Genomic DNA, 23,972 nt, shown 5'->3' with positions numbered 1-23,972 from the left:
AGCAGTAAGGACAGCAAGCTTTGGGGAGTTAAAGCGGTTAGTCTGATCAGCAGAGTAGAGATGCAGCAGGACAGGGGAAGCAGATGTTTGTGTCCTGGCTACATCTGCTGCAGTCGCTCCAGCCAGATAGGATAGGACTGGATGAGAGGGGGGGGGGTGACTGGGAGGAGGAGGAGGGTGTGGTGGCAAGGAAAAAGGGAGGCAGAAAAGAGAGCTAAATGGCAGAGAGATGCTACGATAAAAAAAAAAAAAAGATTGAGTGAAAGATGAAAAAATTGTGATAGAGAAGAAGTGAGATGAAAAGAAAGCCGTCTGTTGAGTGAAGGGTAAGAGAAATGGGCTCTTGAGGTAGGAAAGGTGTTTGAGGATGGATGGATGACCAGACAGATAGCTGTGTTGTCAGGGACGGCAGACGTGTGAAGTGGAGGGTAAAGGACGAAGGAGGGAACAAACGCTCAGAGGAACAAACAGGTAGCAAGATGCAAATAATAATAGGAAAAAACCAACAACATTCAACATTTCGTGTGTTGTCTTTGAAACAAATGAAATTGTGCATAACAGCAGCAGCAGCAGCAGCAGCGAGAAGAGCAAGTGAGTGCATGAGCGAGCGAGCGAGGGGCCTCTTGATGTACAGGAAAGAAGAGACAGGTAAAAGATTGATGAAAGAATGGATTGAAAGATGTGTAGACAGCTGTGGATTGTCAGAGTTAAGCCGTTCCCATTCAGATAGGGTCTTCAAAAGGAATAACAGATGACTGATGAAATTCAGCTGCAGCAGGGAAAATAGGATGCCTTCTGTAACAGGATGCTGGGAGAAAAAAGATTGATGCATAAGTGAAAAGATAAGTCCAAGCATGCTGCAAACTCTCCAGCTGATATGTCACACTGCTCCACGATTGCTAGCCTCATATTTCCCCTTAGAAAAGCCTGAAAGTCGTTTTTTTTTTCTTCTTCTGAGAAGACGACTTCTATCAAAATTTAAATTCACTCACTGCTGTAAATAATGAACAATGATATAATGCATCTTCATGGGGAAGGGGCGATAGGCAGAGTGATAAGACGGAGGAGTAATAGGATTCTAAATCCATGGATGGGGATTTTCGTTCTCTCCGTTCAGAGGGAAATAACCTTGGAACAGACACCACGCTTGTCACCGTTTGACAGAGGAGAGTGAGCTGCTGAAGTGTGTGTGTGTGTGTTCTGTGCTCATAAGATTGAATAATGCAAAGTAGCAATGTTGGTTAGCCCCTAAATACAAGCGCCCGCCCAATCCCGACCCTAATCCCTGTCGACTCGGCAGCCCCGTCCCGGGCCCTGCTTTCTGTTATACAGACTGCAGGAAAATACTGACGTTGGTTCTGTGACGTCAGCTGCAGGACGTGGAGAAGCCTGGTACTGATGTTTATCGCTTAATCCCACTCCCACTCAGTCACTGCGCCTAGATTTTGTGGATTTTTACTCCAGTGAACTCCCATCCCGCTCCCACTGAAGTTTTCCCTGTCCCGGCAAAAAAAAAAAAAAAACCTGTCCTGAGAATAAACCTGTCCTGAGAATAAGATAAGATAAGGTATAAAATTGAACATATCATACAATGTTTCCCACAGGTCTTGTGGTGGGAGCCATCAACATTGGTGGCAGTTGTTGTTTACTGAGATCAGAATTCACTGACAAACCCTGTCCTCACTCCACACATGTCCTGTGCCAGTCAGAACAGACACAGAGGAGACAACAGAACAAAGACTATTATGTTTAAAATATAGAAAATTGGATTTATTCAAATTAAAGGGATAGTTCAACATTTTGGCAAATTGGCCCATTGCCATAATCCCTATAGTTTTAGGAGTAGGTTCATTACCTTTGATTGTCGGTGCAAGCTATTTTTAGAACGGCAGAGCATAGCCGTGAGCTGCTCAGAGCTACGCTACAGAGGCTAATGGGATTTCTTGGTTTCCCTCATCAAACTCATCAAATACACAATCCAACAACTCCAAAATGCTCTGGTGGACAAGTTGTGACCTGCACATTCACCACACTCTGAGATAATAATGGAACGATACGAGACCAAGTTTTCGAGGCAAATGCAGAGACTGCTTGCTGAAAAACTGCCCCGAATGCATGAATTTACCTCTAAAACAACTCAGTCTCGTAACGTTCCATTATTATCTCATAGCGTGGTGAATGTGCAGGTCACAACTTGTCCACCAGAGCGTTTTGGAGTTGTTGGATTGTGTATTTGATGACTTTGATGAGGGAAACCAAGAAATCCCATTAGCCTCCATAGCGCAGCTCTGAGCAGCTCGCGGCTCTGCTCCGCTGTTCTAAAAATAGCTTGCACCGACAAATACAGGTAACAAACCTACTGCTATGACCATAGGGATTATGGCAATGGGCCAATTTGCCAAAATGTTGAACTATCCCATTAAACTGCATATCTAAAGATCTATATCCCATCCCGATCCCATAATAATGGACTAATAGTGAAATCTTCAGCCTCTATTGTAGTTGTAGTTTGGTGGAACAGGCAAAAACCACCACAGCTGAGACTGATATCCTGATTCCTCTATTAAGGCAAACCTGATTAAAAACATGCATGTCTTTCAGGGTTAATATCTCCTTAATAGAAGAATAACCTTTGAAAATGTCACCAAGACTCTCATTAGAACCAGTGAAATCAGCCAGTTGAGACTCTTAACTTGTTGTGGAAGTGCACTATTGATTGCAGGACAGTAATTGGGGATCTTCCTGTTGCCATTAAGGCTGTAACAAGGGATTATTTTCGTTATAGATTAATCTGCTAGATGGTTTCCCCATTAATCATTTAATCAGGAAATGTTAAAAGACCCCAAGGTAACCTCTTCATCTAAACCTGAAACTGATCCATTGCACTCTGAGAGAAGGCTCTAATTTAAAAACCACAACCACGTCAACCATTATAAGTTTTATGTATTAAAGTTTTTGAAACAACTCTAACAATTTAAAAAAATAAAAATAAAAAATGCTGCAGTTTCCATTTTGTCGACTGAGAATCGGCTTCTCACTCAGACCGCTCATTAGTCAGGTTTCCGATCAAGCCCGATTCTCAGGGAATTGTCACAATTGTTTTCATCCGCTGCTATCATCTGAATGTCAGGGATCGGGGAACACTGCGATGAAGAAGTTTGTGGTGCAGTGAAAGCACCGCAGAAGAAAAGGGCACAACGGGGACGTCATTATTAGATCACCCGTCGAACCTCAAACTGACGGAGAAAATACAGCATTTATCTTTCCTTTTCACGTATTAATTCGAGGAAACTCTACGGCCTCCTCCTCCTCGCTGCATCATAAATACAGTTTTCATCCTGCGAGTAGTCAAAGCTGTAGCGTGTGTTTAAGGCGCCACGCTTCATGCAGCACAAATCCATCCACTGCCTCTTCCCCATAACCCCCAGACCCATATCCTATACCTACAGCTGAAGCCTGAAGCCCACACACCCAGAGCAGATGGTGTCAAACAGGTAGTCGGAGTAAAGATCAGAGATGGGTGGAGTGGTAGTAGAAGGGGGGGATGACTAGAGGAGAGGCAGATAAATGACTCCTCCATGGTAATGTCTGGCTGCTTTATGGGGCGTCCTGGCTGTGAGTGATAGCCTCGCTCTCGTTATCTGTCGATTGGGGTAATTGCTGTTTGTCGGAGTCTGGCTGACGGATGGTGATGCAATCTGCCCGCCATTGGAGAGGAGGAGGAAAAGGAAAAAGGGGAAGAGAGGAAAAGGAGGGGAGAGGGGGGCATTACTCCCATCACTCTCCACAAGTGTCTTTACCAGGAAGCATGCTGTGTGTGACAGTATGGATTTGAATTTAAGTGTGTTTGAATGTGCGTATTTCACAAGTGTACGTGCTCCTGAATGTAAATGTGAATTTGTGCCTTTAAGTCCATGTTTCAGGCAGTAGTCTATGTTCGCTCCAACGCATGTAGTATGTAATGAGGTTATGCAGTTTATGCAAATGCAAGTGTGTGTGTGTGTGTGTATGAAGAAGGAAAGTTTATGTGAGCATGTGTGAAAGTCAACAGTGTTTGCATAAATGTTTAAGATGCATTAGGCATAATTCATTGGTGCCTAATGGATTGCGATTGCTCAATCTCTGTGCGGCAGACCTCTGGTGCTGTAGAATGTGATTGTGCATATCAATGTGCATACCCCCCCCCCACCCCACCCCCCAGCGGTCGTCCACACTGTTTCTGCTCCAATGAAAAAAAAAGAAGAAAAAAAAAAGGACCAAATTCTGTGGTACCCAAGTGACCGCAAATTACTGCCCTAATGAATATCCTGCATTACTGGTCACACGCCAATTAATGAAGGAAAACAAAGAATATGACAAATAAATTTGCCGGCAGAATTTTCTCCGCTAAGCGCTAATTTGGTCGGAGCTTTGTGTTTTTGAGCCGCTTCCATTTTCGCCAGCTGTCTTGTAGCAAGCGCCGTCCAAGTCGGTGGGAATCAGCCCCCTCCCCTCTTTCTCTCTTTCTCTCTCTCTCTCTCTCTCTCTGACTGACTGATTGGCTGACTGATTGACTGGCTGACTGTGTGGTGGCGGCTGAGTGACGGTGCATTTTGCAGGACGGACGGAGGAAGGATGATTCATGGCGGCTCTTCGGACCACTTGATAATCATTCCATCTGCAGGCGTGGGACGTGGGACGGGCTTGTCCTGTCGCTGGCTGCCGCATCACTCATCGTTTGTTCTCTTCATACTACACAGTAACCCCTTCGCCCGCTCCGTCTCTCTCTCCATCCTTCTACCTATATCCCACAAGGCCTTGGAAACGACCCTCCACCCCGGTGTGTGTGTGTGTGTGGGGGTGGGATGGGTGGTGTAATGCCCAACCTGTACGACATGGCAGACTCCCACTGTCCTCTCTGCTGCACCTGCCCCCCTCCTCCCCCCTCCGCCTCCTCCTGCCCCACCCCTCTGCTGCAGCCTGCCACTCGCCTTGCGTTTGATTTAATACCAGCCTAAGTGTGAATAAATTCCTGTCACAGCCCATTAAGGAGGCCTTGGAGAGATCTGGCCTGTTATTAATTCTCCACAGCTCCTCTCTCTCTCTCTTCCCTCCCTCCTTTAGTTACTATCTCTCCCACTCTGCTGCTGCTGCTACTTCTCCTCTCCCTCCTCCTCCTCCTCTTCCTCCCTCACTGCACACTGCCTTGCTTTTTTAATACCCCGTTAATTACCACGTCTGTCCCCTTTATTCAAATGAGAAAGGGAGAAATTAAAAGCAAGGAGGATGTTTGTAATTTCAAATAGTAAAAAGCCATCCACTCTTCTTCTTCTTCTTCTTCTCCTCTCCTCTCCAGGACCTGAGCGAGCTCGCTGCCGGCTCGGCGTGTATAATGAATTCCAGTGGCACTGGCGGTTAGTTTTATCTGAAGAGCAGGCGGGGAGTCTGCCGAGGCCCGATGATAAACAAACGCAACCGCCTAACTGTAATAAGAGCGAGAGAGAGGGGATGCAGCTCTGTTGGCAGATGCTCTCTCTCTCTATCTCTCTGTTTCTTTCCATCTCCTTTTTGCTTTGCTCCATCGCTCCCCAGATCCCTCCTTCTTTCTTGTTTCCTTTCCACCCCCACAGCCACAGTTACCCCCCTGCTGTGCTCCACTCCCTCTCCCTCTCCCTTCCTGCCTCCCTTCATCCCCATACCTTCCTCCCTCTCCCTCTCCCTCTCCCTCTCCCTCTCCCTCTCCCTCTCCCTCTCCCTCTCCCTCTCCTCCATCCCCTCTTTCTCTTTCTGTCGCTCACTTCCCATCCTCAGCGACTATGTTCGAGCTCCAGAATTAGTAGGCTGTGCACAGCAGGTGCCCGTACCTCTGTCTTGTTAGCAGCCTCATATGTGGCCCATTAGAGGCTGCTGTATGCCGAGGGCTTTTTAATTGTTTTGCCGGGGTCAGAAGGCCGATGTAGCCGCAAAGCTCTCGCAGAGGAGGAATCAGAGCTGCCTTTTTTCTTCTTTTTTACTAGAATACATGTTTTCCTCGCATTTTGTTGCATTTAGTGTCAAGTGCAACCCTAATTATTTCTGCTTTGTGTTCTAGTGTTTAAGGGCTATGTAAGCAATTAGTGGTGCTTTTTATTTGTTAACTATTGTCTAACTGTGCTGTGCTGCTCTGGACTATTGTTTACATGAGAGAAAGGCGTGATGTAAGTTGGAAAAAGGCTGTTTTCTTTTTTCTTTTTTTTTTTGAATTGTGCAGATAATTTGCCTGTTTTGGTCTAGGTAGGTAGGTCGCTTGTGTAACATAAGTAAAAGGTACATCAAAGCCAGCTTTATATTTTCTGATGCTTTTGCGACTGCTTTTAAGAGGAAAAGAAATATGGGGTGCAGACTTGCTTAGACATCAAACAGGGGTAGGTTCAAGTAAAAGACCAAAGGTTCCTGTAAAGAGAGATGTTTTTAATTTAGTTTTCAAGCAGCCGAGGCCCCACAACACTCTCAGGTCAGCAGGCATCCACCGGGGGCATAAATGACAGGTTCACACCAATAAGAGAAAGAAATGTACTGCTTACTGTCCAGCAGTGTTAAAGACACTACTTGTCCTCCACTTGTACATTTCTGGATGGCTTCTCTCAAAATACACTGATACAGTTAAGTCACAACATGTAATGGCTGATCGACATACATGTGCTCAATGTGTAATAACCTGAATGTTTGGTGGTGGTTTGCTGCGTCTCATTAGCTCTTACTCTCTCTCGCACTTTCCCTATGATAAAGGCACAAAAAGCCTGAAATAAACAACTAAAGAAAAAATTTAAAATTGAAAAATGTCCACATTGTGCCAATTGGTTGGGCAAACAAATAAACCAAATTGAGCCAACTAAGATTTTTTAATTGAGAGAATTACTTGAACAGACAAATTGAGTAAATTAACAATAGCTAGGGAATTTGTTACTGAAAGATTTTACGTTGGAGCAGCTCTTTATTTTTTTACAATGAATGCAAGGTGCAGGACAGTGTGCTGGATCAACCCTAAGACACTGTACAGGACAAAGGCGCTGAATATAAAGAGGTTTGAGGTAAACAGAGTCGGCGGCGGCTATACGTTTGACAAACTGTCGTTATCTGCAGAAGTTTTGGCTCTGACAATGGCCCATGGCTGTGCGCCCTCACCCCACCCAGAAGGTAACGGTAACACTGCTGTGCACCACAGATCATTTATATTCACACTGCACGCTAAACTAAATAAAAAATAAACTGCCTCCTGTATTGTGGAGGTGGAGGTTTCTACAGCTGAGCTGCCTGCGTCGTCAGGGTCTTTCCAACAGGATTTGGGGACAATAGGAGTTATTGTGTTGCGTTACTCTAACTGAGCAGTCAACCGTTTTTTTGCGGGGTATTGATTGATTAATTGTCAGGTTGCTTTTTATTGCTCAAAACTATTATTATTATATCGGCCTTTGAAAGAAATCCAAATCAGTCAACCTGGAGTTTGAGGAGAGAGTTCAGCTTCCCAAGAAGAAGCCCTTCCTCAGTCTCTGATTTGCATTTTAAATGGATTCCTAAATAATGATCCCCTCCAGAGGAAGCCTTTGAGGCTTTTTGATCGATGCTTCAGCTCGTCAGAGTCGACAAAATTATCATAGCAGGTGAACAAACTTTTCTGTCTTTTTCTCGCCCGATTCTGTGTGAGGGATCGTGGCTGAAACGTTAGGTGGTTTGCCCCGAGGAGGACGTGGTGGTAAAATGTGGTGCAGTAGATGGAGAAGTGGTGGGGTTTGTGTAGCTGAGTGCCTGAAACAATCGCTCTCCCTACAACACTCTCCAGTCTAAGTCTCTGTGGAGGAGGTCGGGGTCTTTGGCTTCTCTCCAAGTCTTTTCCAGGTATGTGCTACCTCCACCGGCGCTCGCTGCCAAGTTTTTCAGTGTAAGCAAGCAAACACTGTTTTGTTAAAATTCAATGATGCTCACCAAAACTTATTGTACGTGTCAGTTTTAACAAGCACGTTGCAAAGTCTTACGTCATGTTAACTTGTTAGTCCGGTGAAAACAATGCCACCTCTGCATTCTCCTTTGTCTACTGTGGAAAATCTTCACCATTAGTTATTCCTATGTGTATCTTGCCTCTTGTTTAGCTGTCTCCATTCAGTTTTAAGTAACTCCACACCAGTCAAAGGAAAATATTCTGCTACTACCATTCTGTGTCTGATGAAATGAGCAGCTTCCTCCTGCCTGGTGAGAGCGCAGCAGCAAAAACAATGGAGCACCCTGGCTTTGAAATGTCATCACTGATCTACAGTTACGATGCAGACGTTTTTATTGAGCTTCTGAAAATTTTAACACTTAAAACTTAATCTAGTGTGTAGAACTCCAGACTAGTGGTATGACTCTCTGCCGTCTGCAGAAATGTGTTTTTCAGTCGCTGTATTCACAAATTCCTCAAGCTACTTTAAAGCCACAGGGCTGTCACTTTTTATTTGAAGTTACGGCTAGCGTTCAAACACACAGGTTGGGATTTATGATGTGTCGGAGGTCAGTGCTTCAGAGAAAAGATCCCAGAACCAGACTTCTACCTGTTGCCAATCTGTAGCAAGGGGCAGAGGTAGGAGTAGGTGATGGGCCTTCGTCTCGTTGGGTAGAAATATTCCCGTATAAAATGAGACACCACTACTGAGCCCTAATAGGTTTTAACAGGCTATCAGGTGCAAACTGTAAAAAAGTTCAACTAATTTGCTGCTGCTGGACCAAAAGGGGAACAGAGTACAATTTGCACCTTAATTAAACAGCTTCAGTGTAATTGTGATGGTTAAATGACTTGTTACAGGGAGAATGGAGGCTCTCTGCCTTCCACCTTAGTGTCTCTTGGCCCGAAAACCAGAGCCTTCGAACCGGTGGGGGTTAGCTGTGAGTTTTAACAACCGTGAAAATGTGCACTCTGAAACTGTAGGGGGAGCTCCGTAGAGAAAAAAAAAACGACCAATATGGCGAAAAAGGATATGGTGCATAGTTCCCCTTTAAGTTAAACTTTGTCTGCTGCATCAAACATGAAAATATTGTAAAAATACTGGACTGTTGTGCAAATCGGCAACAACAACGTAACATTAGTGAATGTGAGAAACAGCATCTTAGAGATTTTTTAAGAGCTTGTCTTCTGGGACATTGGTCGTATTATACCCCTTAGGTTTTGTAGTGTGCCTGAAAGGTCTTTGTTTGAAAGGCGATGTTAACCCTTCATCAGGATGCTCCTACCCCTGACGTGAACATGCAAAACAGAGGGTCCGGTCTTAGGGAGAGGGCTGATGTTAGAAATGGGATTGGGCCTGAACTGTACCTTGGTCACAGGATTGGCTGGACAGGGGAGTGCACAGGTTTTACAGCCTATAGGTTGGGCTATAGTGAGCGGTTAAGGTGCTCAGTTTAGATCAAGTGGGTTTAGGATTCAGCAAAAATACTGCAGGTAATGTGAGACCCATGGAAACGGGGAGTAGACACTGGCAACCTCTGCGGTGTGCAGCTTAAGAGATGTGAATGGTCTGATAAGGTGCATTTGTTTTCAGATTTAGCTGTAGTCGGAGCTTGTTGTCAAGAGCTGATTGAGGATCTGCGCTGTGACTGCCAAAGGGCACGTTACATCACCTGGAAACCAGCTGTAGTTTCTTTTTGTTTTTTGTTTCAAACCCTGTCATCACTTTTCATTCTCCCTTTTTATTTAGTAAAGGGAAAAAGCTGCTTGCTCAGGTGCCGGCAGACATGTTTACATTTGAACTCGAGAAACTGCCTCGTGTGTATCTGAAGAGTCTATTAAAGTTTTGACGAGGGCGAGGCACAAGCGACGTGCTTGTTCTGCTTTCAACCTCAAGACTTACTTCAGGTTGAAAAGCATTCGATTAAAAAAAAAAAAGAAGAAAAAAAGCTGAGTGCTTTGGAGCCTTTAAATTGGAATTACCTTTCTTTTATCTTTGCAGAAATCTGCCTGCCCGTCTCTTTCTCCTCTCTCCCCCCCTCAGCGCTGTCTTCACTCTAATAACGATAGAGGTAATTAGAACCAATATTACTTCATTGGAGGGGTGCCATAGGGGAGCTGATTTTAAATGCGCGTGAGTGATTGTACCAATTTAACACATCACTGAGTCACAAGTGTTTTTGACATCTGAAGAACTGTTGCTGGCACCTGAAGAAAATCTGAATAAAATATGTTTTTTTTTTTTTTCCCTCCAACCTCATAGGAGCCCTCCACTGCCCATTTACAAACCCTTGAAGTATCTTGTTTACTTAGAGTGTGAGAGGATGTGTTGAGCTCGGCCTCAGATGATACAAGCTCCTGACAGACATCTGAGAGAGATGAAAGAAAGATGTCCTGTCTGCTCTGAGATTGAGCCGGCGGGGTATCACTCCGCAAATGCTGCCTTCAAGCTCTCGGCGCTCACACGCATGCGCAAGTGCACGCAACACACACACGCACAGTCATCCCTACCTATCATCTGCTCCAGCTCACAGATCAGCTCTCCAAGCAGCCGCCACCGTCTGCAGCTACTTTGAAACTCAGCTTTACCTTCTTCCTCTGTAGTCCCTGCCGCCACGAGCTAGCTAGTTAGCAGCACATATGTCAAAAAGGAAAGACCCTCTAATTAAACAGCGTGAGTGGGGAAACCTCAGCCGTTTGACCATGTTTAATGCTGACTGATATAGAGTTCAATCTGCAGCTGGATCCTCGTTGATCTTTCCACAGCCCGATATTATTGGCAGATTTCAGCGTATGCAGTCGTCACATATGTCGACCTGAGGGATACGCACATAGAAACTGTAATATAACTGCGTTTTCGGAATTTTATATCAGGTTTTTTATTTTATTTTTGATGAAGTTTTCCACAGGAAAAGAAGATCTGCTTTTCAATCACTTATTTCCCCGCTCTTTTCTTCATTCAAGCTTTAAAGTTATCTCCTTGTATGTTGCCTTTTTTGGTAACACTTTTTATCGGTAAATACACACTATTAAGTATTAGTTAAGCATTTTTAAATACATAATTCATCATTTATTAGGCACTATTCCTACATTGATACTTAATATTATGTATGTTATATAAGCAGGTAAAAACGTTTTACAGTACATACAATGATTTAGACATGTACTAATGGTTAGTAATTGTGTTAATGGATGTTTGATAAACACTCATTAAAGTGTAATTCATGATTAATGCAGGTAGGTAGTACTTGTTAGTTAAGTAGTGTATATAGCATCACTTTACACAAGTGGAAATAAATGTACATCCAAATGGTTAGTTAATTATTTACTGACACTTTGTAAATGATCTTATGAACCACTAACTTTGCCTAGATAACAGGTTTGTAATGATGATTAAAGCATTTAATGATGCATCACAATAGTGCACATTATACAATGCTACCATTGTTTTTTATGTTACCTATAATGATTTTATTTCTGGGGAGGTTTAGTATTTCAGAATAAACTCATAATACAATAAATCTGTCTGTCATCTGTAGTTTATCATTCAACTGTCTAATAATTTACTACAACTTATTTTTTGTGAGATAAGGAAACACATTACAAGTGGTAATGTAAAAAGAAAATATTGGCAGATTATGACTTTTTTCTTTTAACTCAAATATTGATATGGTATTGACCTCTGATATCTTATATTTGTTGGCGCCCATAGCCTGCGGCTTTGTGTCTGTTTGCCTGGATCATACATATGCAGCCAGTACATGTGGAAACCCAGAAGGTTGTGATTTGAATTTCATTCTGCTTATCAGTTCTCAAGCTGCTGTTGCTAATCTGCTGTGCGTACAAATTAACCCTTCAGCTACCCTGAACTTAGTCTGAACTTAGATACTGCATGCATGAAGGCACGAGAGCTTATTTCATGTGCTTTGGTCTGCAAAAAAATGTAATTAACATGTGACTTATGCTGTGGAAAAGAAAAATATAAAAAGGTCTGTGTGTGGAAAAAAAAGTCACTTGGTCCCTACACAGTAAACACAGCTGTACTCCTTAGATTTTGCTCCCATGTGCAATTTTGCTGATGGTGAAGTCACCTGCATGGCTGCCCATCATTGGTTTTAAAGGAACAGCGCTCCAACCTTCTTGTCCCTCATTTATTATCACTGGGAACCAAATCACAAAGGAAAGCCCAATCGATGGGGCTACCTGGCAGAGACTCAAGTGCTTAGGAGAGAGCAAGGGGGGCGCCTAGCCTCAGATACTTCTAAAAAGGCTAAATCGATTGCAACCCTTCTGCAACAGTCGGCTGACACTGCAGGCTTTCCACCTCAGTTGCTGAGGACGTATTGAAAGAACCCCGTCGGTAGGTGTATGCAAGGATGACAACATGGCTATTGTATTTCTGCCACGACTCGAAGAGAAGGCTTTTATCTGCCTTCAAAATCCCTTTAAAGGGCTTCGTTCCCTTGGGAAAGCCCATGCCAAACACAGAACACACGGGCACTTAAACCTTCCCGTTGAGAAAAAGCCATAAAGTTTATAAAGTCAATTAAGACTTTTTTTTTTTAACTGATGTAAGGCAAATCAAAGCTGCCTGCCCCCCACCCCCCATGGGTATACTGTCAGATGGTAAACCAGGTCCCACTCAGCGTCACAGAGTTCCCCAGACAGGGCACAGTAAGCAGCTTACTTACCCCCAACCCACATGTGCTTTTAACAGGTTTCCTGTGCGTTTCCCATTAAGTGACATTTCACTTTGGTGGAGCGTTTTTACACCATTTAACTCATGACCACTGTTAAAATCACACTTAATGATAGAGCCTGACTCTCATACAGTACATATCAATAGCGATTCAAACTTTGCAGGCGAACTGCAAACTGTCTGGATTCAGTTTAGAAACAATGTCCTTGCTATGGTTGATCCGCCAGAGAAAAATAATGTTAGTGTTCATTCAGTTTGTGATTTTCTCATTTCTATACGTAGGTTTGCTCCTGACGGGGGCTTGTGAAAAGAAGGCGTGCAATTATTCATTATAGGCTTTTGGCCTTTTTCTACTTTTCTATTTTTATCATTTATAATTTCATCATCAGCTCCAAAAATCCCATTTTGAGCGCTGTGGGCTCTTACTTAATCATTTTAAATGTACAAAGAAGTAACTGTAGCAGATATTACACAGGAAGAACAGATACATTATCTGTGCATTTGCTCTTGTGTTTGTTGCCGGTGTCAAATCGTGGTAAACCAAGATCAGTCAGACAGCAGGAGCATATACAGTATAATCAACTATTTTATATTAGAGCTTACTTATACTTCATAATGTGAAGGTGGTATTGTGTGGAGATGAGATTTCATCCTCTAGCTGACTGACCTGACTTTACCAATTTAGCAACATGTTTTCACATCCAGGACCTCTACAGTACCTTTAGTCCAAATAAGTTGTGTGTGTGTGGGTGTGTGTGACGCTGGGTGTGTTAAGAATACTGAGCTGTCGATCAGAGAGCCTTTATATATAAAAGGGGGCTGACGCACAATCACCGTACCATTGTACAGATACAGTATGTTGTGTTGGATACATGAAAGGCAGCAATAACAATACAATGAGCAGTGAAAGAGGCTGTGCTCTTGAACCCAGGCTTTTCAGAAAGTAGCCTGAGATCAACACTTTCAATCTCTTTGAAAAGAAATAAATCTTCACATTCATAGTTTTTTTCTTTCATTTTATTGTTCCTGAAAGGATGAGAGGAGAATTTATCAGTTGTAGGAAAAAGCCATAACCGTAAAAAAAATAAAATAATAAACACACAGTTGACCTACAACATAGTGTCTTTTTATATGACAAATTACAACAAAATACATCCGATTTAAGTCTATTAGATCATTATGCTATAACTGTTCTGACAAATTTGAATAAAAGAAGTTGTTGGGATTTTATAGGAATATTGTGATGATAAAAGAAAAAAAGTGAACCGTGACTCTGTTTTCTTTTTTTTGTGAGTGAGTAGTAGCTGATACTTCAATCATTTTTCAAGCAGTCATGCTGAATAACACTCATCTCCCGCCGCCTTCACGAAATACATGAGGCATGATGATCACAAATTTCATGTTTAGACTTGATACTTTTTATGAATGCAGAATACAGATTGGTTAATAAAAGTTAATGAGGCAGTGTAGTGGATGATGGGTCTGAGTGTTCCTCCGTCAGATGCTGTAGCTCTGTAGATATTGGTGCAGTTTTTGCTTGCAGGTAAGATTTTTGTCCCACAAACAATCCATCCACGCTGCTTAATATTATTGGTTCACTCCTGCTTCTTTGATGTGGTACTGGCACATATCACCGCTGCGAACACCTACGACCACACTGCAGCCCATGAAATTAAAGAAATACGCACACTTACTGCGGAGGGTGAGAAGCGATCCACATGCAGAGCAGCAGGAGGATACAGCACCGTCAGTGGTTTCAGTATTAAACTGATGATGAAGTCTTCACAGCTTTTACAGTTGACACACTCCTTACTAAATATATTGGCCCCATGAGTTTTCGGTTTGTCCTAATTCTTCTGCCTAATAAGGAGTTGCGTTTTCCTTGAGGACATTTGTCATTTTTGCATAATTTAGGGGGATTACTGGTTTCTGGAAAAGCACCTTTCCTCATAGTTTAAGAAGCTCCTCTTCTTTTTGTCACACTCACCATAAATCATAGAGTTTAATTAAATTTGGCTTGTGCTCCTGCCAAGACACAATCTTAACTGTCTGAGGGCGGTGACTGGGGTTTTGCTTCTGTAAACCGTGTGAAAAGTCAGCTCTGTTTTTTTTTTTTTCACTTGGCTAATGGGAGGTATGTTAATGTGGAGCAGAGAGTGCTGAGTGTGGAGGGTGGAGGAGATGCACATGGAGGTTTTCACCGGCTCACGTGTCACACAGTGATGATATAGGAGGGGAAATACCAGAGGTGCAGTCACATCTGTAAGATCTGTAGTTTTCCTTTCCTTTCCTTTACCTCTTATCTTTCACTCTTCTTTCCTTTCCTTTCCTTTACTATCCTCCACTTTCTCCATTCCTCTCCTTTCCTCTCCTCTCCTCTCCTCTCCTCTCTAATCCCTTCTCCTCACTCACAGACACTTACACTTGTAATTCCCAGCCAGATCCGTCGGAGTCAAAGCTGCGATTTGAGTCGCCACCGTCAGGGCGGATTAGCAGAGGAATCCTGAGTGAAGGCACGTTTTTACTCCACTATATTCCCCCTCTCTCCTCCTGCCTGTGTATGTGTGTGTGAGTGAATATTTTAATCTAAGTCGTTTTCTTCCTCGCCATTATCTTAAAGCCCCTCATGAAAAAGCGACGCTGGCTTTCTTAATGTGCTTGGAGAGCGTGGTGGCCATGTTTTTAATCGTTGATGAAATGGGTTAAATGACTAAAAAGAAGATGAATACCTCATCTTATTCATAAGATAATATAATTACAAGATTAGCCTGATTTTTCTATAATGTCTAATGGATAAAAAAAAAAAACCCTCCCCAAACGTCTTTAATGTGGAGATAAAGCAACAGAATTAATTAATATAGAGATGCCAATTATCAAGCTTGACACGCCTGGAGACGTCCTGTTGTTTGATGGCCCACATTCCACAAATCCCAAGTATTTACAGATTATGATGTTGCATTGAGTCGTCGCATCCAATGTGTCACCGAACAAACGTCTAGCAGCGACAGATTTTTTGAAGTTACAGAAAATCTATTCACTTTCAATTGAAAGCAATCTCCCATTGGGCGCACAAAGACGTGAATGCATGAATGTTTTGTGACTGATGGATCTCAGGTCAGGGGACGTCTGTCTGAGGCCCGAGCCAGGATCCGTCTTGACACGACATACAAAGATACAGTAGTTAGAGCTTCTCTGGAGGCAAAGTTTCAATGGAGTAGAATTTCATTAAAGTGATTTCGATGAAATATTCAGTTTTTTTTTCCCCCTTCACTTCTGTCTTTCACCCTTTCGACTGAGGACAGCCCTCTTTGATCTGATTTGGACGAGTAGTGGAGAAAGGGAGCATGATGAAGGGAGTCGGAGGAAGGCGGACAGGGAGAAGCGGAGGAGACGGCAGTAACAGCACTTCACCCATGTCATTTAAGCAAACATCATCCGTGCTGGTGGCAAAGAGCTCTCTGTCCATTTCCCAGGCTTTTCTTTTTTTAAAAAGGCTTCAGCTAATGATGGAGCCACTGTCTTTCATTTGTGCATCGGATCATCTCTCAGATATACGCCACGCAACCCTGGACAAGATTTAGTCATTTCATCAGCACAAAGCTGATGGTGAACAAGTGTCAGGCTAAAAGCTGCAGATACTAATGAGTTAGACCACAGAGGATTTTACTCAATGAGAAGGTGCCTTTAAGGTAAAAGTGAGAAATTGGCTGCACGACAAACTGAGACATCTGAAGTGTAGAGGTGAACATGAGTAAATTACACAAATCCCTAAAAAAGAGGATTTAGTTTAACAGGAATTTAAACAATACTTAAACCGGGAAAACGAAAGCAGTTTTAGGTCAGTGAGTTACTGTCACACACTGGGAACGTATTTTTTCGTGTGGGTAATTTACAGGTCAATATTGTTTTTCAAACTCTGGTTTTCATCACCAGTCTTTCACACAGACATCGAATGTTACGCAGCAAAAATGCGACATAATTTTTTTTGGAGTGGGGCCAATATTTCTGAGCTTTCGCCCGGCGAATGCATCAACCAATCATGTTGCGTGAAAGGAGATACGTCACAACCCCACACAACACCATGTTGTGTTGTCCAGTTTTGGGTATTCTAAGGAGTTCAGGGTCAAAGGGAAGAGGATGTTGTTATGATGCCATGTAAAGCCTTTTGAGACAAACTGTTTGTAAAAACGGGCTATACAAATAAAATGGCCTTGCCTTGCCTTGACTCAAAGCGAAACTTTAGTTTGTAATTGTCATCTGTTGCATATCCACGTCACTGCCAGTATGAATGCTTATTCAATATTCGCCGTTGAATATTTCACAATTTTGTGTCTTTTATTAGTCACGTCCCCGGTGTGTAAGGACTTTTAGGCTCTCCACGATTCTTTTCGGAGCTTATTTTTCAGTATTGGTTAATAATTTATGAATTATTTTTCCCATTCATCTCAAGTCTGTAAAATATACCTACAAAAAAGTTAATTTCTAAAAGCCAAAGGGGACGACGTCCTCAGGTGTCTTGCATTCTCCAAACAAATATTGAAAAGTGACAAATCTTCAATTTGTGAAACCATAATCTTGCAGATTTGAGGGTTTTCTGTTGGATTCAATTAAAGGGAGGTCAGCAGATTCATTTTCAGCTTCTGATCTACTTTTAAATGGCTTATATTTGTGCTGTATAAAATCTTCTTCTTCTGTGTTTGGATGTTTCCAGTAAAGTTGCTTGTTCTGATGTCAAAATAAATGTAGGTCAAAGTGCACATGACTCTATTTACACCAGCAACTTAGAAAAAAAAGTGTTTTCCCTGGATATGACTCAGTCACAGCAGAGAGAGACGGCTTCTGTGACACGTCTGTCAGGCTTAGCTGAAGTTACAGGCGCTGGAATCAGATTTCTTTTTTTTTTTTGTTACACCAACCCCTCCTCCCCCTCCCCCTCCCCCTCCTCTTGCCCCTGCTGCCAACAGTGTTTAATCTCTTGAGATGACAGGTTTCCAAACTGCTGTCCAACCAACAAACTACTTACCGGTCCATGTGATCTGTTTATGAGGCCTGGTTTCTGGCCCTGGCCCCTGTCCTTGTCCCTGTCCCTGTCCTCTGCCCAGCTGTGCTGTGACTGAGGGCACCTGAAATATCACTGTGATCTACATGACCTGTTTACATGAATCTACATGACCCAGTCCTCCAGCTCTCAGATTGCACACACACAGACGTCTACAGTAAACATTAATACACAGACGGGGAATTCACTGCTCTGACCCTGTGTGCAGATCTTATATCATGGGTATCATATCAGCTGAGACCCCGTCCTAATCCTCTATACTGTATGTACTATAACTGTAGAGCTGTTGTTTATAAATACAGCGCTGAGCTGCTGTGTTAAGTGCTGATCAGAGTCAGTGCTGCTCCATCTGTCCAGGCTGCAGGTGAAGGCTCCACTGATCATAATCACATGTTTCTTTATCTCTCTTTGTACCAAACCTCTTGACCTGGGCCGAACTCTTTTCTGGACCTGCTTAAGAAAACATATCTTGTTGGTTTTTCTTTGTTTTTGAAACTGTAGCTGCAGAAACTTTGGCCTTGTTGGCTACAACCTCAAAATATGAAACAAGACCTTCTAAAACAAGCAAGAATGTACAAATCTGAAAAACTGTTGAGTAAATCTCAGCCAGTGACAATCACAGTAATAAATCTTACTGCTGCATTTTTATGTTGTTTATTGTTAGTGTTTTTTTTACATCCTCCTACCTAATTTACTCCAAAACAGATCTACTTGGCAGTGCATTTATTTTGAAACACATGCAGGTGAACTGGGTTATTGTTAAGTTATTCTGAAATGTGCTTTTTAAACGCTCACTGACTCAAACACACTTTATTCTATTCAACACACATTAAAGTTATTTTTTAGGCACTGAGGGGCAGGCGGAGAAAGAGACTGGGGGTGACATGAAACAAGGGGCCACAGGTCGGATTCAAACCCATGGCAGCTGCCTTCATGATACACACTTTACCACTGTAACGCATAATTTCAATACACTGTAAGTCAAAAATGTCAAAATAACTGTAATGGGCTCTATAGTATGCACAGCTCCACTATTTCCTGAACTTAAGGCAGCTCCTTTATTTCCTGTCTTACATTATTGGACAAACTGATTAATCCAGGTGTGTCTGACCATTGTGACTACTCAGACACACCTGGATTAATCAGTTTGTCCAATATTGTAAGACAGGAAATAGAAGAGCAGCCTTAAGTTCAGGAAGTGGTGGAGCTGTGCATAGAGCCCATAGACATTTTTTTTGTGCAGATTTACAGTATATCCATGCACAAGATGATTATTGATTATTATAAAGTAATCAATAGATGAATCATCAATGAGACTTTAGTCGTTAGTTGCAGCTCCTACCAGCAGCATCGTCGGCTCATCGCAGCAAATGAAACGAGTGGAAACAGGAAGTGTGGCTCGGTCGCTCTGGGCCGACACCAGTGCTGTTTAATCAGATCAGCATCTGGGCTGATGCATATTTTATGGATCAAATCAGTGCATCTCTAACACACACACACACACACACACACACACACACACACACACACACACACACACACACACACACACACACACACACACACACTCATAACGAAGCACACAGACATCTTCATGTCACATCATGATCCTTATACACAAAAACACACACTCGTGCAGCTACACACTTTCCAAGACTCAGGCTCACACACACATTTTTACCTCACAGCATCTCACTACATCTCCTCTGTGTGTGTCAATCTCCATTTCCGCTCCATCTCAGGTCGCTGTGCTTTTCCACTCTCTCTCTCTCTTTCTCCTCCACCACCGCCGCCGCCAATGCGCCGGCGTCTGCCAGCATTTCCAGGTTATATGAAGCAGGTAGGCAGCCTGCCAGTCTCCAGGAGCCCCCCCCCTCCCCCCGACCCCCCCTTCGGAGACCGGATCTCAGACAGCGCTTCTTTGTTTGCTTTCATGAGTTGTTGACTGGCCACCCTGCCGCGGCCGATGCCGTGTCGGAGCATGTCAGCTGAGGCCTACTGCGGATTGAAAAGACATCAAAACATTATTGCAGGGGCTGGCTGTTGAGTGGCAGGCCAAGAAATAAGGGAGTGGATCAGCTCCTATTCCTCAAGAGGTCTCTCTCTGTGTGGTGTGTTTGTGTTTGTGTGTGAAAGCTACACAATCCAGACAGAATAGAAGATGGTTCCTTCCTGCTTTGTTCTCTCTGTGTGTAAACCCTCCTTTTTCCCCCAAAAAACATCACATTATAGGTGTGAAGGATTAGAGTTGTGCTAATTATGAGGTTATGAATGAAATCATATCTCCCTGCAGCTTGCAGCATAATTTCTGTGATAATAGCAGTGGTGTTATTCATATATCGAGATATATGCCAGCGAGCTGTTCATAATGAACGTGGAGTGAAGGCTGCGCTGCCTCTGCATAGTCTCTCGTCTTCTGTCCTGGAAAATATGGAATTTCATATCTGGAGACTTGAAAGTAACAAATCTGGATGTTGTACACTATAAAAAACTGAGATGAAATGAGCATCTAAGGCTGCAGCTCTTTCTTATAGCTTCATTTGAAAAAAAATGTTTCATTTAAAAAAAAAAAGAATCAGTTTTGTGTTCATTGTTTAAAAAGACTGAAATTATAAAAGGTTCAAAGTATCGTCTCATTAATACGGAATAAATGATGAGTGAGGAGAGACTTGCTTGTCAGGGTAATGAGACATATCCCATGTAATATACACACACACACACACACACACACAGTCTCAGAATCAAAGTGAAAGAGCGAGATAGGAAAAAGAGCGAGAGAGCTTGAGTGGCAGTGCAACACCCCCCCTGGAGAGAGAGAGAGGGAGAGACTGGAAAGCCTCCAAATGTTCCACTCTGGAAATATCTTCAAGGACAATCAGCTAAACAGTTGATATTAAGAGAGCTGTGTGAAATCGATTGCTCAAGGTGTTATCTGCGCCGCAAAAATGGCTGGTAATTAGTCATGGCTAAAGGAGTGTTACCGAGAGAGTGAGATGGATTTAATCTTAATAGATTTCACTGCACTGCAGATACAGTAGCTCCTGACTGAAGGAGCTCCTCTCTCTCCCCCCATCTCTCTCCTCTCTCTCTTTCTCTGGCTATTTCTCAGAAGAAAAGCAGCTGGGTAAGAGGCTGTGATGTACGGCTGTTGCTAAATTTGCCCCCTAAACCTCCCAATGTAGATGTTTTGCCTGACTTACCTGATCAAAGGCAGCACACACTTGGCAGCTGTATCTGTTTTAATCCCGACTCTCCAACAACAACCTCAGCAGCAGCAGCAGCAGCAGCGGCAGCAGAAGCACAGGAGCCATTATTATTTGTGAGCTGCTTCAGCCCATGGCAGCTGTTGACTTAGAGATCTTGGTGGCACATTCAGAGGTAATCAGCGGACAAAGCCCTCGGTGACTGACTGGCTGTTTGCTCCTGTGTGATTCACCTGTAAGCCCGCTGCAGCAGGCCAGATGTGTTAGTTCAGCGATTAGCAGAGGCCGCCGTTGATGAAGTCGACTGAAGCCCTGAAGTATTTGGAGAGAGGTCAACATTCGAGTGAGAAACCGTCCGCCTATTGTGTGTTTTTAGGAGGAAATACCTGAAGTCAAATGAGGCGTTTCAACGTATTAATCCTCGTCCCGTTTGAAGTGTAACGACAAAGCAGGTGTCAATCTGTGGGTCTGTCAACAAATCTCATGAAAAGACCAAAACCAACAATGTGGTTCTGTCCCTTTATTCCTACTGAAGATGTAAATCTTTAAAAACAGGTCACACACACACACACACACTGGGTTTGACACTCAGACTGATGATGACTCATGGTTTCACAGATGATGTGAAGAAAATGAAGCAAATCACTGACTGATGCAGAAGAAGCATATTAGCACGAAATTCCTCCCAGGCTGATAAATAACATCGCTAATGGTTAAAGGACCCCTGACCAGGATTTCATGGAAATGCATAAGATATGAAGGGGTTGTTGTGAGCCAAAGAAACACAATGATTCATAGTTTCTGGTGATTACAAACGTAATTCTGAATATTATATTTCATTTTTGCTTATAGTTTCCCTCTTAATTCTACACACTGGTCCCTTTAAACAAGTCTGTGTTGGGCTTTCCCCTCTTAAAAACAAATTACAAAAGACAAACTAAAGATTGAGATAAGTTTGATAAGACGTGTAGATAAACTTGGGCTTTACAGCTGTATATAAGATCACCATCTATCTATATCTACATTTAGTCTTTAAAGGTGAATTTGTCTCATCAGCTTTGAAATGTGGTAAATACATCCATGTCCTTCTCTTTTTGTAAAGTCTGGTGCTCACTCAGCTTTTAATCTGTTCCCATCATCTGGTCGAAAATTAAATTTGTCCAATAACTTTGTTAATGTAAAAAAACACATAATTTTAAGATCTTCAAATAAACATTTTCTTACAGGACTAGGACACAACCCGCTCGTTCATTAAAGCAGAGATTACATCTGGAGTCAGTTTTTCCTCAGTAGTTTTGTTAGGTGAATTATATCTCATTGGGATTTATAGTTGTGCAATGAGTGTGAGTTATATCCTGTGCTGATGGGAAAGAATTAACTTTGGTAGTGCAGTGAAGCAGCTGCTTGAATGTGACTCCATGGGAAAATTATAATAGTTTGATTGTTTCTTGAAATGTTTAGTTGGTGATGTAGCCATGGCACGCTTTGTTGTTGTTGTTTTCTGTTTTTATTTAACTTTTTTCCCCCTCTTTTTTTTTTGTCTTGCAGAAGCTGAAGCAGAAGAACCAGCAGCTGAAGCAAATCATGGACCAACTCCGCAACCTCATCTGGGAGATCAACTCTATGCTGGCTGTCAGGAGCTGAGCCACACACACATACACACACACACACACACACAATCATGTAAAACATACATTCAGATGCACACATTGACTATAAATAACAGAAAGGAAGACACGGTCTGGATAACTGGACGTTAGACAGGGTAGCACCGACTGGCTGAGGCTGCTGCACTTTACAGAAGAAATTGGGACTTTGGCAATATCAGCCCATTGTGGAGAAAGACATGAAACAATAGACGGAGACAGACGACGGAGACGTGGGCGACGGCAGAAAATATTCTGTCTACCTCGATATTCTACACTTCAATCAACCTTATGACTGAATTAATCTGAAGAGCTGATATATGTTTTATCTATTTGTAGGTACTAGCACAATAGAGATGCATTGCTGTATTATATTTAATCCTCATATCCTGTGTATATCTGTTACATCGTATTAGAATCATCTGAAGTCCTAAATTAAAGAGAAAAAAAAAGTTTTTTATGGCCTCTGAACTATAATAAGAAAGACGAACACTGTGGCAAATTTTATTCAAGTCTTATTCTTGCTATAATGATCTGATTTTTTTCTTTTTTAATTTGATGTAAACCGGTTAATGTTTCACTCTGATTGGGTTTGACATATTATCATAATGTGTTGCTGAATTATAAATTCTGCTGTGATTTTTTTAAAAGTCATTGCTGTTGTGTTTCGATTTTTCCTACATCAGTGTTTTAGTTGAGTATTTATGCGTATTTAAGCGTTTCAGCTAAAACTCAACAGTTAAACCCAGGACTCAACACACTCCTCCTACCTCTGAGTTTTTTTTTTTTTTACCTTGAAATCTCAATTAAACATGAACATGAACAAATAATATGTAGTTTACAACAACTCGGATGATAAATTTATAAAGGCTGTCAATCGATTAAAATATTTAATTGCAATCAATCGCATGAATGTCCATAGTTAATCATCATTAACCACAAAGTAATCACGCATCTTTCTATTATTCAAACTGTACCTTTAAGGGATCATTTTCAAGTGTTTAATAATGGACACACATGCTTGTGTTACTTACATTATACATACATTTTATACATAAACCAATATAATTAATTAATTTCGGCCAACTGGTGAAACTACGAGTCGCACCAAATACCAAAATGTTTGTTAACCAACAAGAGTGGCATAAAAAGGTTGGTAAAAAGGTAAAAAGGTAGCTCTTAAATTTAGTAAAGTGTCCATTTATACAGCTTGAATCGGAGTTATGCCATAACTACAACAGAAACCAAACTTTAGAGGGAAACTGCAAAACTGAAACTGTTCTAGTGAGCCTCCTGAAGCCAGGAGGGGAGCTCACTGGAGAGCATCTGGTGACCCGTTGCTACCTTGTTAGACACATCCCTGAAATATCACATGGGTCCACCACCTGCAGGGTTTTAGAGGCAAGTGTAACCTGGGTGGCAGGCAAGGGGC

The 23,972-nt window shown here is 42.4% G+C and overlaps 1 protein-coding gene across 1 annotated transcript in view; it reads left to right on the top strand.

Moving 5' to 3' along the window:
• The window catches only part of med30 (mediator complex subunit 30), a 40,882-nt gene extending 17,696 nt beyond the window's left edge, over positions 1–23,186 (top strand). The window contains exon 5 of the mRNA XM_085791247.1: positions 22,443–23,186. Within this exon, the coding sequence (XP_085647373.1) occupies positions 22,443–22,538 (96 nt within the window). The 3' untranslated portion in view covers positions 22,539–23,186. The remainder of the gene's footprint in view (positions 1–22,442) is intronic.
• The last annotated feature ends 786 nt before the right edge of the window (positions 23,187–23,972 follow it).

Source organism: Trachurus japonicus, chromosome 11, assembly GCF_045865225.1.
Source record: "Trachurus japonicus isolate A0001 chromosome 11, Traja_1.0".
Classification (NCBI taxonomy): Eukaryota; Metazoa; Chordata; class Actinopteri; order Carangiformes; family Carangidae; genus Trachurus; species Trachurus japonicus.
Note: the sequence above shows the minus strand (reverse complement) of the source record. Positions and strands in the feature narration are given on the sequence as shown.